The sequence below is a fragment of the Oikopleura dioica genome, chromosome XSR (genome assembly GCF_907165135.1).
Source record: "Oikopleura dioica chromosome XSR, OKI2018_I68_1.0, whole genome shotgun sequence".
NCBI classification, from domain to species: Eukaryota; Metazoa; Chordata; class Appendicularia; order Copelata; family Oikopleuridae; genus Oikopleura; species Oikopleura dioica.
This window is the reverse complement of record NC_137294.1, coordinates 6,739,756-6,755,106: the sequence shown is the minus strand read 5'-3', so window position 1 is coordinate 6,755,106 and position 15,351 is coordinate 6,739,756. Positions and strand designations below refer to the sequence as shown.

Sequence of the window (15,351 nt, the reverse complement as noted above, 5' to 3'; positions counted from 1 at the left end):
GTAGTGTAACGCATTAAAAAAGAGTTGCTTCTAGTCTAACGTGACTTTGACTAGTGTAATTTCTTTGCAACAGTATCGATTCTATTCTGTAGGTGGCGCGTTTTCGACTCCCAGCTGATGGCGCATCACCACATATCAATAAATATGACATCTCATTATTCGTGACTCGAAATACAAGTTTTTTTACTAAACGAAAGTGCGATTACTGACGAGCTGTGACTTGAAGATGGGAAGTATTGACGAAGGATCAGTGTCGGCGTTTGATGTAAGTGACACGCACTGTATAATTGGCGAAATTCAAGAAGCTCTTGATATAAATATCGTTTCGTTTGCGCTAATTTTAGAGGTTTGATTTTCGATAATAAAGGAATGTAGTGCACCAGAGTAGCGACTACTGGTGGCGTCAGTCATCTTACACTTAATAATCATACTTACCTTTAAAGATTACGCCTTTCTCACAAATGAGCCAGAGGACTGTTCCAACCTGCGAGTTCTGGTTTGATGCAAACAGACAACAAATGAACAATCCACAAGGTATTTCCAGCCAGTTCCGAGATATAAACTCGATTTTAGACTTCAATTTTCCAGTAGCAAATCCTAATGGACTAAGTTACATGAACACTGGAATGGGTCACAATTTCATTTCAAGTCATACCGGACCGTCGGAAATTGCAGAAGAAGCAGCGAGAAGGCGAGAAAATAGGTTATTGAAAAATCGCGAAGCAGCTAGAGAATGTCGGCGAAAGAAGAAGGAGTATGTTAAATGCTTGGAAAATCGAGTGCAAGTTTTAGAAGGTACTTTTTCTGCCAAAAAACTGCTGATCAGAATTTTTAAGAGCAAAATCGATCTCTTATTGTAGAGTTGCAAAACTTGAAGGAAATTCACAGCAACTCGACGCACAGTCTACCCAGACCCGTGAAAGCAGAGGCCCCATGAAAACCAAAAACTCTGTCCATAGCGATTAAGGGGGTAGAACTAGGTTTTTTGAAAATAGGCAATTCTAGACCGGCGCTCAAAGCCAGGAGAGCTTAGATTTTCAAATTCTCTCTTCGGCTGAAGATAGAACAAACCTAGATCTAACAACATTTTTCTTAAAATTTTTTTTCGTCAACACATTTTGGCGCTAGAGAGCGAAACGTCAACCCACCTCTTTGAAAATCGCAATTTTAGCGTATTCGCGTCCTCAAATTTCTCGAGTCACGTGACTAGCCAAGTTTTTTAAATCTCATTTTAAGATAGTTTAACCATTTATCTAGCAACATTTTTGAGGAAATTGCGTAATCATAAGTAAAAACAGGTTTTTCTTATTTAAAGTGCCTTCCGAAAATCACGTTTTTTCCAAAAATCTAGTTCTACCCCCTTAACGAATTGATGCTCACTTTCAGTGGAGTATTTTAGTCGTTTTTTCCCTGCATAACAAAACGGCAACAAATAAATTTTAAGTGTATTTCGGAAGAGAACAAGAATAGAAGGGGAAATGCATTGTCGGAGCGATAGGCATAGCATATATTTTCATAAGTTGGTTCTTTTTATACTGGTTTTCGTACAAGTTTGCTGAAGTTGAGGAAATGGGTTCGTTAATAGTCGCACTCAAGAAGGCATTTTAGTTAAAGTCACTTATGGTGCGTTTTTTGATAAGGTTGAGCAGTACTTGAATAGACGAATGGAGCTCTGAAATCCTATCGAAGGAGAGCTCGGGCATTGAGTAAAGTAAGAGTGGGAACAGCGGATGCTAGAATTTTTCTAGTAGTAGGGTCAGTTGGTAGCAAGCAAGCTGTCGAGATGTGAATATAATAAATATGGACCGGCCATGAACTAAAATAAACTGTCAGCAAGAAAACAAAGATATGCAGCTTACCTTAGAAACGATGAAGAATAAATTTTAACTTTCTTTATTCGTCTATTTTATGTTTCGCCAAAAACGTGGCTCACCTAAAATAATACTTAAATTTATTCACAAGTGAAAAGTAATTTACCGTTGGAGGGAGAACAGGAATCGGCTTCTGATTTCTCGGCAGTGTACCATTTGACGTTGAAGGAGTACGACGTATTTGAGCTCTTTTCTGACCCTATACGTTCACATCAATTACACATCAAATTAGCGAATTCTTACCTTAGGAAGAGTAGCATAATGGCTAACATTGTTTTGCTGATAGCTTCCTGGCCAGTTGTAGCCACTAGTCGACGTCGGCGGCGATGTTGCGTGCGGCTCGATATCGATGTTAATGGTAGATATGTTGTATATATTGGCGGGATTGTCGGAAGACACCGCGAAATTTTTGGAATTGGAGCGTAAGATGGGGTAGTGTTGATTTCCACGCGTTGGGGAATTCGCAACCTGAATTATTTTTAACACTTGGAAAATATAGAAGTTATTATAAGTTATTATGCGGCATAAATGCCCGAAAATTATGATGAAAAAGTACCTGTTGATAGGCGCCTGGTCTTGGACATGATTCGCTTCGATGGTAAGCTGGTCGATGACCGACGGTGTTGTAATGTCGGAGGCTTGAGGTTCCTAGTTTCGGCTTAGGCGCTCCACCCAAAGTAGACATGCCAGGCGTCGTGCTCGTCGGTGTCTTTGATGAGGACGTTGTCAAGAAATTTGTAGAACCACTGAGATTGTTCTGTGCATTTCCATTGCGCGAGGGGCGTGCTTGTGTGTAATAAATTTGCTGGTGGCCGAGTGTATTGTGCCCACCACCAACGACACCAGTGTTCAAATATTTTGGTCGCTCGCGCATCCGCCCTGTTGTGCCGACTCCATTGTTGAACCCGATCTTGTACTCGAAGTCGCGACGGGAGGAAGGAATCATCGCTTCCTCTTCTGAGCTCTTTATTCCGGAGTCCCGTGACGAGTCAGATGACGTTGATTCGACTCGCTGCTGATTTTCGTAAACGCTAGGATGTCGCTCGCTTCTTTGACGATGGAGTGTGCCATTTCCACCAATAGCATAACCACCAGCTGTCATCATGTTTGGGCCCATACCATCTAGGTTAACGTCCACTTCTGGTACTTTTTCGCCATTTCCTCCTGTTTTTGCACACTTCTTGATAACAAACTGGAATACCCCGCCAATAAGTATACCAACGACGAGCATAACAACAAGCAATATGGTAGTACTATTGACTGATCCTTCATCTGGATTTGCTGCCTCCGCTTGGCCACTGGTGCCGTCGACGATTGTTTCCGAGCTTATGCCATCGTTAGGGCTTTGAACTGGCGCAAAACTTTCATCGGACTCAACAACTGGTGACTTGAAAACAGGAGAAGATGAGACTGGGCGATACGCATCTCCATTTTTCTTAGGACAGGTAGAAAATAATTGATAGGTTGATGATCTGGGCATTAATTCCGATGAGTATGAACATTCTGTATCTTTTTCGTTCCACGAACAGCCTGGATCGCCACTCGAATCGCATGCGATTTTACAATCAAAGCTGGCGCAAATCCTGTCGGTCGAAAGCTTAACCGCACAACCTGGCATGGAAACAAAGATATCGGTCTTTGAGCTGATGCCACCAGTAGAGCCGTAAAGTTGAAGATCCTCAATCTCTCTTCCTCCTTCGTGACACTCTTCGGGAAGGAAAAGATCGGTTTCACTGAGAAGCTCAAAGCGGCGGATCTCGGCAGTGAGTTTGTTTCGTTCGACATTTCGAAGTTTAAGAATCCCGCGCAAAAGCTTGCCATTGGTAGTTGCCATCACGACGATTGCGGTTTCGTTGTTGGAATTGAGCTTCTGGATCTCCAACTGCGTGATAAGGTCTCGATCTTCTGGTTTTGAAAACGTTGTTCGGATGAGAAAGTGGCTCCCGTCGATTGCCTTCGGCGTATGGTCGGAAAGTGATGCGCTCCGTTCAATGTATTGCAAGTACTGATAGGAACTTGTTGCTGGCACAAGGCAGCTTGCAGGATTTTCCCGAGGCGCATTTTTCCAGGGGTTTAACTCTTGTGCGTCTTCGAAATCAACCCCCGTTCCAAATAAGGCATCCTTGATTTCGTCGATAGCAAAGGCACAGACGTTAGAGCCGGGAATACCGTGACTGCTGGTGAAGCTGACGAGAATAGACTCGGCCCCGTTAATCTCGATTGTGTCGGATACGGCGGTCATGATGCTGAAATTGAATTGTTAAGCTGGCAGAATTGTTTTTATATATCAATTTACGTGGCGCCTTACAGCCCTAGCCGGCCATTTGCGGGCCTAATTGTCGCCCATTCAGAGAGCATATTGACGCTCTTTACCAACGACAAAATGGAATACTTGAGGAGCCTGCTAACGCACTCAGTAAACAAAAAATAAGATAAATGGCTCAAACAGAATCATCTTCTGATCAAATATAAGTTCTCCTAACTAATTTCGACTGGTCCTTATATTAAGCTCAATGTCAAATATACGGCTCAAATGTGGCTTAGACACGGAGAAGCGTCGCAATATCCGTGGGAGAACGAGTTAAGCTTGGAGTTAGCCCAATGGGATTTGGGTGACGATTCTGGGGAGGGGAATAGATGCGCCAGGCACTTGTGCTATCGGGGGATTTAAGAGTGACCAGTTATATAGTCCACTGAGTGGCGATAAGCGCGCAAATCGGATCCCACATGTCCAGGACACAAAAAAAAGATACTATCGGATAGTAAAAGCAAAAACAATGAGCCCTTGTAGGGCTCTTGGGTTCCTCAATGTGAGCAAATATGGCCTTTCCATGGCAAATAGCTGACCCTCATATTGAGCATTTATCTTTTTAGCATAGCTGTAGTTGGAAAATTTTAATACTACCGGGATTGATAATTCCGTAGTGATTCAATAATTGTGAACGATTTTTGATAATAATTACCTGAAGGAAAAGTCGTCTTTCACTGGACAAGTCAGAGATGTCTTGATGAAGGTAGTAAACTTTTTCGTAAGCACAGAGAGACTTCCACCGTCGTCATTCTTGCAGATAGTGGCGACGCGACTGGCAGTTTCTCCATCAGAAAGCACTTCGGTGAAAAATATCATCACGTGCTCCTCCAGGTCAATCATTTTGATAAAACGAACCGGTCCGGATGAGGAGAGCGCACCGTCTTTCAGGGCCAAAAACCTTCCGGTGAAAATGAATCACCTGACGGAGTTGTGCGGCTCAAAGCACCGCCCTTTTCTAATTCTTTGGCAAAGAACATAAAGTTTTTCTTGTCGCTGTTTTTGACAAACTCAACTTTGATTGACTTTCCAGGCTCGGCTTGTGTCATTGGGGCGTCCATTTCCGTCTCCATCGCCTTTGCTTGTATGTCTGCCAGTGGCTCGTCCGAGCTGAGATCATAAATGCGGCATTTAGGCCTTCGTGCATTTGTTCCACAGACAAGGAAGTGACCTTTTTTATTCCATCGTTCTACAATGTTGATATGATTTCGGCATATCTCGTCTGGGTTTTCTTCGTCGAACTTGCAGTCCTCTGCATCTTCTGGTCGAGCACTCCATTCAATCGTCGTGTCGTCGCGGTTCTTGAGGTTCTCAAAGCGGATCGTGTCCACGCCATAAGCAACAAAGCTAGGGCCAGTGCGAGTGCGAGTGCCAGACTCGACAAGTTTAAAGTGATGGAATCCTGCTGTTGACCAGAGCTCGTGCTTGCCAGCAAGCACGGAAGAGGGAATGCGCGGGACGGCGTCTTTTGGGAAGTTGATGTCTGGCAGCCTGCACAGCACAAAAACGGGAAGGAGAAAATGTAGAGTTGGGATCTTCATTATAAGATAGGGAGGTTTGCTTATGCTCGTTGTTTATGGAGATCCAACAATGAAATCAGTGATACAGCAGCATATCTGAAATGATAAGTTAGAATGAAACTTTTGGAGTAAAAAAATGCGAATTAATGCTAATCGAAAGGGTGTCATTACGTTGACATCAGTGCCACCCGTAATTGGTACCAAGAGCCAGTCATTAGAAAGTTTTGATCGTGACGGCTAATCTTTCACGCACCGGCATCAGATGGGGAAGATGAAAGCGAATCAAAATGCGCAATGTAGGGCGCGACAATGCAACATTGAACCTCGGAAAAGCAAAATTTCCTTGATAACAAAGTATACGCAGGCTGTTGTGATAAGTGCCCTAGCAATTGACCTCTTGACACCTCAGCGGCAAAGGAAATAAAGCTACTTGCAGTTAATAAAAATTTCTGGTCGGGAGTTAGTGGCATTGTGTCGCGCTACTCGCCATATTAAAATCATAGGCTTGATCAAATACGATTTCTGTCTGTTCAGGTGAAGCAAGCGCAACGACGGGAGTTGAGCGCTATTGAAAGCCACTACGCGACGATAGTCCCTTTGTCCTCGTGTCGAAGGCTTTATCCACGGCATCATTCGTCCTGTTGTCATGCGCACTTAGCCGAATTATTGTTTTTAGCCTGGCCAAAAGAAGCCTTAGCCCTCGAAAATTTCCGTAAACAATGCGCCTTAATCTCATAAAATACACTCCCCCGCTTCTTGCCATTTTAATTGAGCATTACTGCAATTTTTAATTATAAAGCGCAGAGGATATTTATCCTCATAATAGCCGGTAAATTTATACTCAAAGGCGGAAGTTAATTATCTATGTTTGTGGCTCTGCTTTAACTTATCTTGCACTGACGGGCAGTAAATGCAACTACTCGAAGGTCATCGACTTCCGATGAATGAAGCTAGCGGAAGTAGCTGCGTCTGGCTTGCTGCCGCACAGTCGCCCATGCATAGACTGCTTATCATATTACCGCCTTTAATATCGCATATGCATAAGCCATATATATCCAACCATACTAATTTGTGCTTGCCCGTCTGCCAACCTTATTACCCTTCAATTTTCGTGTTTAGGGGCATTCTAAAGGTGAGAAAATTATAAATTCTGCGATTGAATATTCCCAAAGGGACCCCCGCTGCGCGACTGTATTTCAAAATGTCGAAAGGTTGTGTGCTAGGGAGCAGTTGGGCTCATTTGTAATTTAAATCAATAAAGGACGTCCCCTTGAAATCGCCTGCAGAGCAGACGGCCTATCTCACGCAGTAGTGAAAAATTTCTCGACAACGGGATTAAAATTTTTCGACATCCCAGGATTAAGCGGGCCGATTCTTTCAAGATCCTCAGATTTAATACCCTGTTCATTCAATTTCTCATGATTTATGGAGAAATCCAATATATGGTTATTTTTAGAAAAAATTTTCACGCGCCATTAACTGTCAAAAAACTACCACTTCACTAACCAGGCTAACTACACAAAAGGAGAGGGATGATAGCTTCGTCAATTTCGAGTTTGAATGACAAGTAAAATGAGAATCCAAGAACTTCATTTGATGGACAGACGAGTGGATACTGGGAGTAACTATGTCTATCTATTAGCCCTCTCTATTGCGTGAGGGGCCAATATTTGTACGCAAATATTATTCATTTCAGCGCCAGGTTTTCCTGGTTCCTGAGTTTCACGCTGTATGTCAGCTGTAGATCACGACTCGGGATGAAAAAGTGAGCCTTATCGCGGGGTTGAAGATCAATGGGCACGCGACGAGGCACTTGCTATCTTCAAAATAAAAAGCCGAAGTTTCTAATCCACTAGAATACAAGCTTCCACCAGAAAATTAAAACGAATACTTTTCGGGAGACGGATTTCGCCCCATTCAGCGTTTAATCTGAGTATGATCCGTATTGAATCGTGCTCAATGGAGCGATTTTATTAAGTCGAATTAAAACTCAAGCTGGGGGTGATATTTGCCCTCGGTTAGAATTTTTAGCGCATGGTAATTATAAGCACGTGATGATATTTTGCTGGCACCTGAGCAGTTTGAATGTAGAATGAATGCACCGCTCCTCGTAAATACTCGCCATAGCGAAAAAACGCTTTGCGGTTTGAGCACTATCTCGATCATAAACACTGAAAGAAACTGAAAGGGAGAATGATTTCTAGCTTCTTCAAAAGCGGGGATGGTTTTTCAGCCAAACAAATAAAGCCTGAGACATCAAAGGGGTCGAGCGCACGGATCAAAGCACCATGCCTCTGGACATTAAATTTACTTGCCTTCTCATTTTTAAAGGGATGAATGGAAGAAGAGTAAAAACTAAACAAAACTCGAAAGGCGGACGGGGAAATTTAGGACGAGCAAATTTGGAACCGGGTCGCGTTCCACCATAAAATTCTATTGATCCATATCGAACTAGCTTATCTCCCTGTAGGTCATACAACTCCGATGGTAACACTTTTGGCCTGCTGTTTGAAAAGCAATGTTTGAAGTAGATTGGGCTTCTTGATGGGCCTAGTTCGAAATACGGATCGAGTGGTCATTGTGGTCTTATTTATCTAAGTCAGACGAGCTCAGTTACTTGAACTTTGGCTCAATCGAAAATCGCTAGTCCAAGTTACATAAAGGGGGTTTCAGGTGCGAGTAAATTGAATTCAGAACCAATTTTGGCTCGTAATAAGCATTTCACTTTCTGTGGATGGAGTGATTCTTTCGCAAAATCAAAAGCCGCAGAATCAAAATAGCAAAAGTCTCCTGTTTACGTCAATCAAGAGGGAGTTTATGGTGGAGAATTAAAATTAAGGCTCTCTGACCATGGCGATTTTGACTCGCACTATAATTAGATAACTACTCACAGAATTGCCCTTTTCGCCTGTCTTCGCCAGCCAAATCAGCGGCAGACAATTAATTTCCGCTTATTTTTGTAAAACTACCCAACGTTCTCAACCGATGTGAAAAAGGCGGACGTCAATAGTGAGTAGTAAATAGCTATCATGTGTTGAATTGCCGGTATCGCTGATTAGGCGACTCCGCCTTGGTTGGAAGTGAGAATGAATATTGCCTACTATCGGGCGGATTTAGCCTGGCCTGAGCATCCTCCTCGCAGCACTTGGGCTTGAATCTCAAGCTCGTTCGAGCACCAGCAACTCGCTTACACTTGGAACGGACACAAATCAAAATTACTGTTTTTAGTGGACGAGATACGCTCTAAATCGAAAATACACACACAGCCTCTATTGTCCCAATAAATACACAGAGCATCTTTTGACTTTTTGGCAAACTAAAGACGCCAAGGACGCACCATTTGCTCGAGTACCGTATCAGCTCGAATCACTTATCAAATTTCTAACGACACCCTTTCAAAGTTAATTATAAAAATTCTAACAACTAAAACATGCAGATCAATTGATCACTTACCAAAAGGTTCTGGTAATTGTTTCGTTTTTCTCCGTTTTTCTCCGCCTGTTTCTTTCCGTAAAAGTTCTGTCTTCTGATAATCTTCTTGGATGAGATCTCTAAAGCGCAATCTGCGTCGCGTTGTGCGCGCGTTTTCTCGTCCGCCAATTTTTTTTTTATTTTTCAAAAATTTCGAATATTTTCGTCGTTTCAGTCGTGGCGGGTGACTCGCTCCGCTGCGCACGATTTGCCCGGGGCAGCGACAATTTTCAAGAAAGGCTTGAGCCACTACGGCCACGATGCGGCGCTGTTCGTCGCCGCGCGCATCGAGCGCGGGAAGCCTGGCTACGCGCTGTGAATCAACCCAAGAAGCGCCAATCCCACCAAATCCTGACTTGTTTAGACTTCTCAAGGGGGAGTTTCAATGAAAAAATTGCAACTTGTATTCTTCAGCAAATTGAAACTTGAGACTCTAGTGCGGGCAATCTCTAGATTTGAACATTTTCAATAATTAATAAAATTAATTATCAAAATACTAGATAAAAAACTATTTTTGCGTAAATAATTATCATATATAAACATATATCGTTACAATAAGAATATTGCGGGGGGGGAAGAATGCACTTTTGGAGACTCGCTGCCAAGATCGGACAAAAAAACGCGAACAGATTGGTGCCAACTTTTCGAGAAAAACCCTCTTTGGGGTGGATTCGAACTCAAGGGCTCTTCCAGCTCGAGAAAACCGAGAATGAGTTATGCTTACTGGCAAGTTTGGGCATGTTTGCGCTGATTTCTGACTGAAGCAGTAATGTAATTTCATCAGTCAGAGTTTACGAGTGGCGGTGATTTACGCTGCGAGCAAATATTTTCCAGCCTGAAATCAGGCACTGTTTCATTGAGAACTGGGTGGCGAAATTGTGCGTGCTCTGAAATTATCAACTTCCTTACAGCAGTTGTTAAACAGGCCTTTGAATAGCCGAGAATTTGAAAAGCCGCCATGGAGGCGAAAAAAGATGCTGAATACATCAATGAAAAGAGTGGAAAATAATCTTTTTACGTCAAAAATTTTCCCCTGATTGAAGCAACTAAGAATTACTGTGTTCAACAGGAGCAAGCTTAGACCAGGCTCGAGAGCGATTTTCATAAGCAGCTTTTTGAAATCTTCGATACTGTCCTATTTTTGGTTGAAATCTAAAACCGAAAATCTCAAGATCAAAAAAACATCAAATCCGATTCCGGTGGTTTTGTCCTTGAATTCTAGCTTGAAAGAAAGTCCGCGCTCGATGGGGCGGAAAAATTTTCCCGCCAAAACGAAATTTTTACGAGCTCTATAGCTTACCAAGTCAAAATTTGGATGAGAAACGTCCAGAATGGACAGCTTCTCTTAGCTTTAAAAATTGGTTCTTGCAATCAAGCGAAATTAGATCAAAGTTTGTGGGGATATTTTTCTTCCTGATGAGATATATTTAAAATAAGATTTGGTGATTCTTGACTCCACAAAAGGCTTTCATAAAAATGATAATCCAAATTACGGTTTTTGAGCGTTTCTAAAAGACGAGAAGTGGCCTCGATTGCACTCAGTCGCGGTGCCCCATGGAGAGAGGGATTGGGAGGCGAGACTTCCCATGGGGTGCGAGATCAAAGGGATCAAATTTCTGAAATAAAAAATCGAAATTCGTCATTAATCTTCTTCTTTTTTCTTTTCTGTTGTTTCAAATGAGGAACCATGACAAATCGGGCACAGCGCGCGATTATTACGAGTAAACGCATCGATCACGTGGCCATGTCCTCAAAAGCACACTTCATTAACAGCGAGAATTTTATGCTTCTTTCATTCCCACTCCTTAGACAGTTGCCAATGATGAACTCAACCGCGAATGGGAATTTACTGCTCGATCATTTTTTGATAATTTTATAAAGCGTGCTTCCTTAGTTTGAATCAATCATCGTGTTTGACCTTTTTTCTATTTTATCCGCAGTATGACCTTTTTCCTTCGCTTTTTTAATTAACTCAAAAACGCGTTTATAACTGCTAGAAATCTCAATCGACATGATATAATATTATTTGCATTTATTCCTCGAGAAATCGTGATGACGCGGTTCGTAATGATTTTACGCTGGCCCCGTTAAATTTATCTCTGCTAAACGGTCTTTTAAAATATCAAGACCTTTGATCTTCATCGCCAACTCGACTGAATGCTCATATGCTTCAGTGATTGGAAAATTGCCACGAGCAGGTATTTGAAGTCTGAATTCCTGTTTATATAAATCACTTTAATTTTTCTAAAAATTGTTTGGAAAATTACCAAAAGTTAGTCTTTTACGCCAAAAGTCATTTTCTTACTTTTAAATATATACTCAAAGAGTTTTTCTGACAAATATACTTGTTTTAAGAAGCGCAAGAAACTCTGGCGCGAAAAGGAGCCACCGGTTGGAGCAGCTTCTTAATATGATTAGGGTTGTGCAGATGTGTTGAGGATGAGTAACGTTCACGGATGATTGAGCCTTGAAACATTTGCATCTACAATAATACCGAAGCTGACTAGCTTGGCTCAACGTCTGCTGCCGACAACAAACACATTCGATAATTTTTACTTATCCGTCCAGCTGCGCTGTTTTCTCTATACATTGATAAGGCCATTATTCTCGGTAATAAACAAGTCAATAAAATAAAGTTTCATCTCAGATAATTCTAGATTTTTTCTGTATAAAACGTCTTTTGAACTGATTAGCGCGATCACCTGAATTTGATTTGATATCAATGATATCAAGGAAGAGGATTCTAACAATAAAACATCTTTCAACTGTCAGGCGCAATGAACTGAATTTGATAACAAGGAAGAGATTTTTCGAATCTTTTTTTTTTGTTTTTGTTGAATAACAATATATATAGTTACACACGCAAGTAAATGAAATATGGCAGGAAATATTAAAGTTGGCAGCTTTTCTTGGTTAAATTAGTGCTTGAACTGTTTCTTTTAGTTGAGTTCGCCGCCTGGGCCGTAGAGCTCCCAGGCTTTCCACATTCGCTCTTCGACTAAAGAAAGATAGATTCACTGTGAAATCGAATACGCTGAATGTACCTGTTTCTTCTTTGTAAACAACGTCTGAGTGCATGAGATTTTTCTTGCCTAAATGTTGACAGAGAAACTGCCCTTTTGGAATGCCGAAAATGGGAATGCTATTTTCGTCCCTGAATTATCAATTTATAAAGAACTTTGCTTCGGATAAGAATACCTCAGAACTCCGGTGACGTACATATCCTCAAGCTTGAATTCCTCGTGCTTGTAGGACTCTTCAACGAGCTTCTCGTTGGCAACGTCAGATATGAAGTAGCAAGGGCCATTGCACGAACTCGGGTATCTTTCTGGCTCGTACTCCTCTTTGGTTACTGCGTATTTGCCTGTTCTTCTGACTGGGGCACCGGGCATCTTCCACATGCAAGCTACCCAGTCCGGTTTCGACGTGAATCCCTAGCGGAGCTCGTTAGCAACGGAAATCAACCCTTATATCACCACCTGATCTACTGTTAGCGCATTTATGACTTTTGGAACGTCTATGAACACGTCATCGTCCAAGTGAGCCAAAATCTTTGCACCCGGGCAGAACTCTTTCGTCCATTTCAGCTGACCAATTGTTTTTCTTGTCAAGTTCCAGTATGATTCCACGTAGTTCTCTTGAATAATATCTTGGTTCTCGACGGCCTCTAGAAATTGAGAATAGGCAGCGGCTTTTATGTCGAGAGAATTACCTTTTCTGAGGTGCTCGTTAACATTTGGATCGCCGTTGTCGCCAACGAAGAAGAGGAGCTTGACATCTTCTGTTTTGGCGTACGTTCCCCAAGTTTGGCGGATTATTTCTCTGCGCTCGAAGGCGTAAACCGCAGCTGCAACTCCGAGGATCATCGTGGGCGACTGAGTGTTCCCACGTTTAAGATTTTCAAAGAAATGGTGCTACCTTGTTCTTGCAGGCGTCTGGCTCATTGATTATCCAAACAGTATCATCTGAAACCTCCTCCAGTGGGACAATTTCCAGCCTTTCGTCGCGCAGTGCCTTCCCATGATCCGGATAATCCACAACCGCCGGGCTACCTGCAGATTCAACGACTTCTGTTTTTGTTTCCTTTTCAGCGGAATGGCCTGAAGAAATTTTCACCAGATCAGAGAGCTTATCCATCGGATCGTAATCATTTTCGGGACCAGCATCTTTTTTGAGTTAAAATTCATTCTGCAATATTATTAATAAATAATTAATAATCGCGCCTTCTCGAATTTCAAATCTCATTCCTATGTTGAGTTTCACTTCTCGCAAGAATAAGAATGTGACGATTCCAAGAAGAATGAAGAACAAGTTACTGCGGAAAATTCTCGGCATTATTTGAGCATCAGGCACTAAATCAATCTTAATAAAGATACCAAAAACTTTTGCGAGCTAGCTGGGCGAACAAGATTTCAAGAATTCTCATTTTTCACCTGGCGAAAGATTTACTAAGGGTTTCATGCTTCACGTCTTTTTTTTCCGATTTCTCGATTTCTTGTGTTCAAAAAGAGTAAAAAAGAACTTCAAAAAGACTTTGACGATGCAAAAAAATACAAGATTTGACATCCGGTTTGACATCCGGGATTTTCTCTCCAATTATATTATTTCAAATCGTTGATTCAATCTGATAACTTAAATTTAATACTTCTGAGATGCCATTCTCGCTGTTAATAGCATCGAGTACTGAGGGTCGTTTAAAACGTCATAAAACAACAATAAAAATCTTAGAATTAATGTAAAATCGCCGAACAAATGCCCAATGTCAACCGGCCGCTAGTTTAACTCGGGGGTTGAAGATGTTTTGCTGAAAAGATTTTTGACACCTTTCATATCAATTAAACACGTTACGCGAATTGAATTGACTCGAATTCACCTGGCAGGAAGCTTATCACTCACGGATTCTAAGTCGAATGAAAAAGTGCGCCAGCATCAGATCATTGCTTTTCTAGTGCGTTCTCTTACTTTTTTCTAACTTTCTGTTGCGTACATATTTCAAGCACTATTTGATTCGTAGATTTTTCGGTCAGTAAGTTCGAAGGCCGGCCTCAGTGACATTTCGGTCGAGTCCCAGCTAGCGTACTGAATTGCGCCTCCAGCAATGACGCAGTATCATTTCCGAGCTTCAACCATCCCTTCTTCGCCATTACGCCAAACAACCTGTCGGATTTGGATATTCAAAGAGTTTCAATTCTGGTTTTTTATGAGAGCAAAAAAATCCAGAATATGCAGTGCACATTAGAATTCATTGACAATTGTGGATAATTGGGATGTAAAAACATCAGTCCAAAGCAGAACATAATCGCCAGGTTTTCTGTGATTGTATCGTAATGCAGAAACGAATACCTAATGAACGTGTAAGTGCAAGCATCTTTAATTTTTGCCCAGTGTTTTTCTTGTGTTTTTGATTCGGCAACTCGGTACGAACGACTCGATCTTCTTCTCCGATGATCCCATCCAACTGCTCCAACTTGTCCATTTTCACCAATATCTCTGTTTGTGTTATTTTTTTATCGAATCCAACAATCTATCCTTGCATCCACGTATTTGCTATTTTTCTTTTATCTCAGCGACTTGCTATTTCTGTTTAGTAAATTGGATGACTCTGATTCTGAGAACACAGTGACATGATCGGCATATACTTTCAAATTATATTTTGCCATTGCTTATTTAATTAGCGCAAATTTGCTCCTTGGTTATGGACTCAAAAATAAACTTCAACGGTGTCAAGGCTTTGCACTGAGTCTTCCATGATTTCATGTCTCCAGTCAAAAATGCGCTAGAGACCGAAGCGAAATTCAAACTCACTGTCACAATAACAGGAACTACCGTGGCTTCCTCCGATGTCAGCATTACTTTAACTCATCCGTTTGATTATATTTACTGTTTTAGCCCGCACCTGTTATTAATGTTTTGTTACGTGTTAAATTGTTATTGAAATATACGAAATTTCATAACGTAATGATAACGGGATCTTATTTATTTCTGGGATGTAAGATCATATGGTTCGTATCATTAAAAGAATGTTTACAGTATTGTTAGGTATTGCTCACGAAGTTCTGTTGAATTTGACGATAGATCTAATTGACCAGGGGTGATGTAAAAGTCACTCGAACATAATAAATAAATTCAGATTACTCGGGAGATGTGCTTTGTTTGAATTGGGAGGATTTGGATCGTTCGA

The 15,351-nt window shown here is 41.5% G+C and overlaps 2 protein-coding genes across 2 annotated transcripts; both read right to left on the bottom strand.

Annotated features, from left to right (window-relative positions):
• Positions 1-1,433: 1,433 nt before the first annotated feature.
• Positions 1,434-9,360, bottom strand: LOC145706455 (uncharacterized). The gene is made up of 7 exons (XM_081783863.1): positions 9,153-9,360; positions 4,835-5,795; positions 2,428-4,117; positions 2,115-2,339; positions 1,978-2,070; positions 1,860-1,933; positions 1,434-1,816 (listed from the first exon to the last, which is right to left on the bottom strand). The coding sequence occupies exons 2-6, from the start codon at positions 5,020-5,022 to the stop codon at positions 1,907-1,909; spliced, it is 2,223 nt and encodes a 740-aa protein (XP_081639989.1). The 5' UTR covers positions 5,023-5,795; positions 9,153-9,360; the 3' UTR covers positions 1,434-1,816; positions 1,860-1,906.
• Positions 9,361-12,037: 2,677 nt separating this feature from the next.
• Positions 12,038-13,349, bottom strand: LOC145707071 (beta-1,3-galactosyltransferase 1-like). The gene is made up of 6 exons (XM_081784549.1): positions 13,089-13,349; positions 12,883-13,045; positions 12,650-12,837; positions 12,369-12,604; positions 12,215-12,324; positions 12,038-12,168 (listed from the first exon to the last, which is right to left on the bottom strand). Exons 1-6 carry the CDS (start codon positions 13,305-13,307, stop codon positions 12,110-12,112), a joined length of 975 nt encoding a protein of 324 aa, XP_081640675.1. The 5' UTR covers positions 13,308-13,349; the 3' UTR covers positions 12,038-12,109.
• Between the last annotated feature and the right edge of the window lie 2,002 nt (positions 13,350-15,351).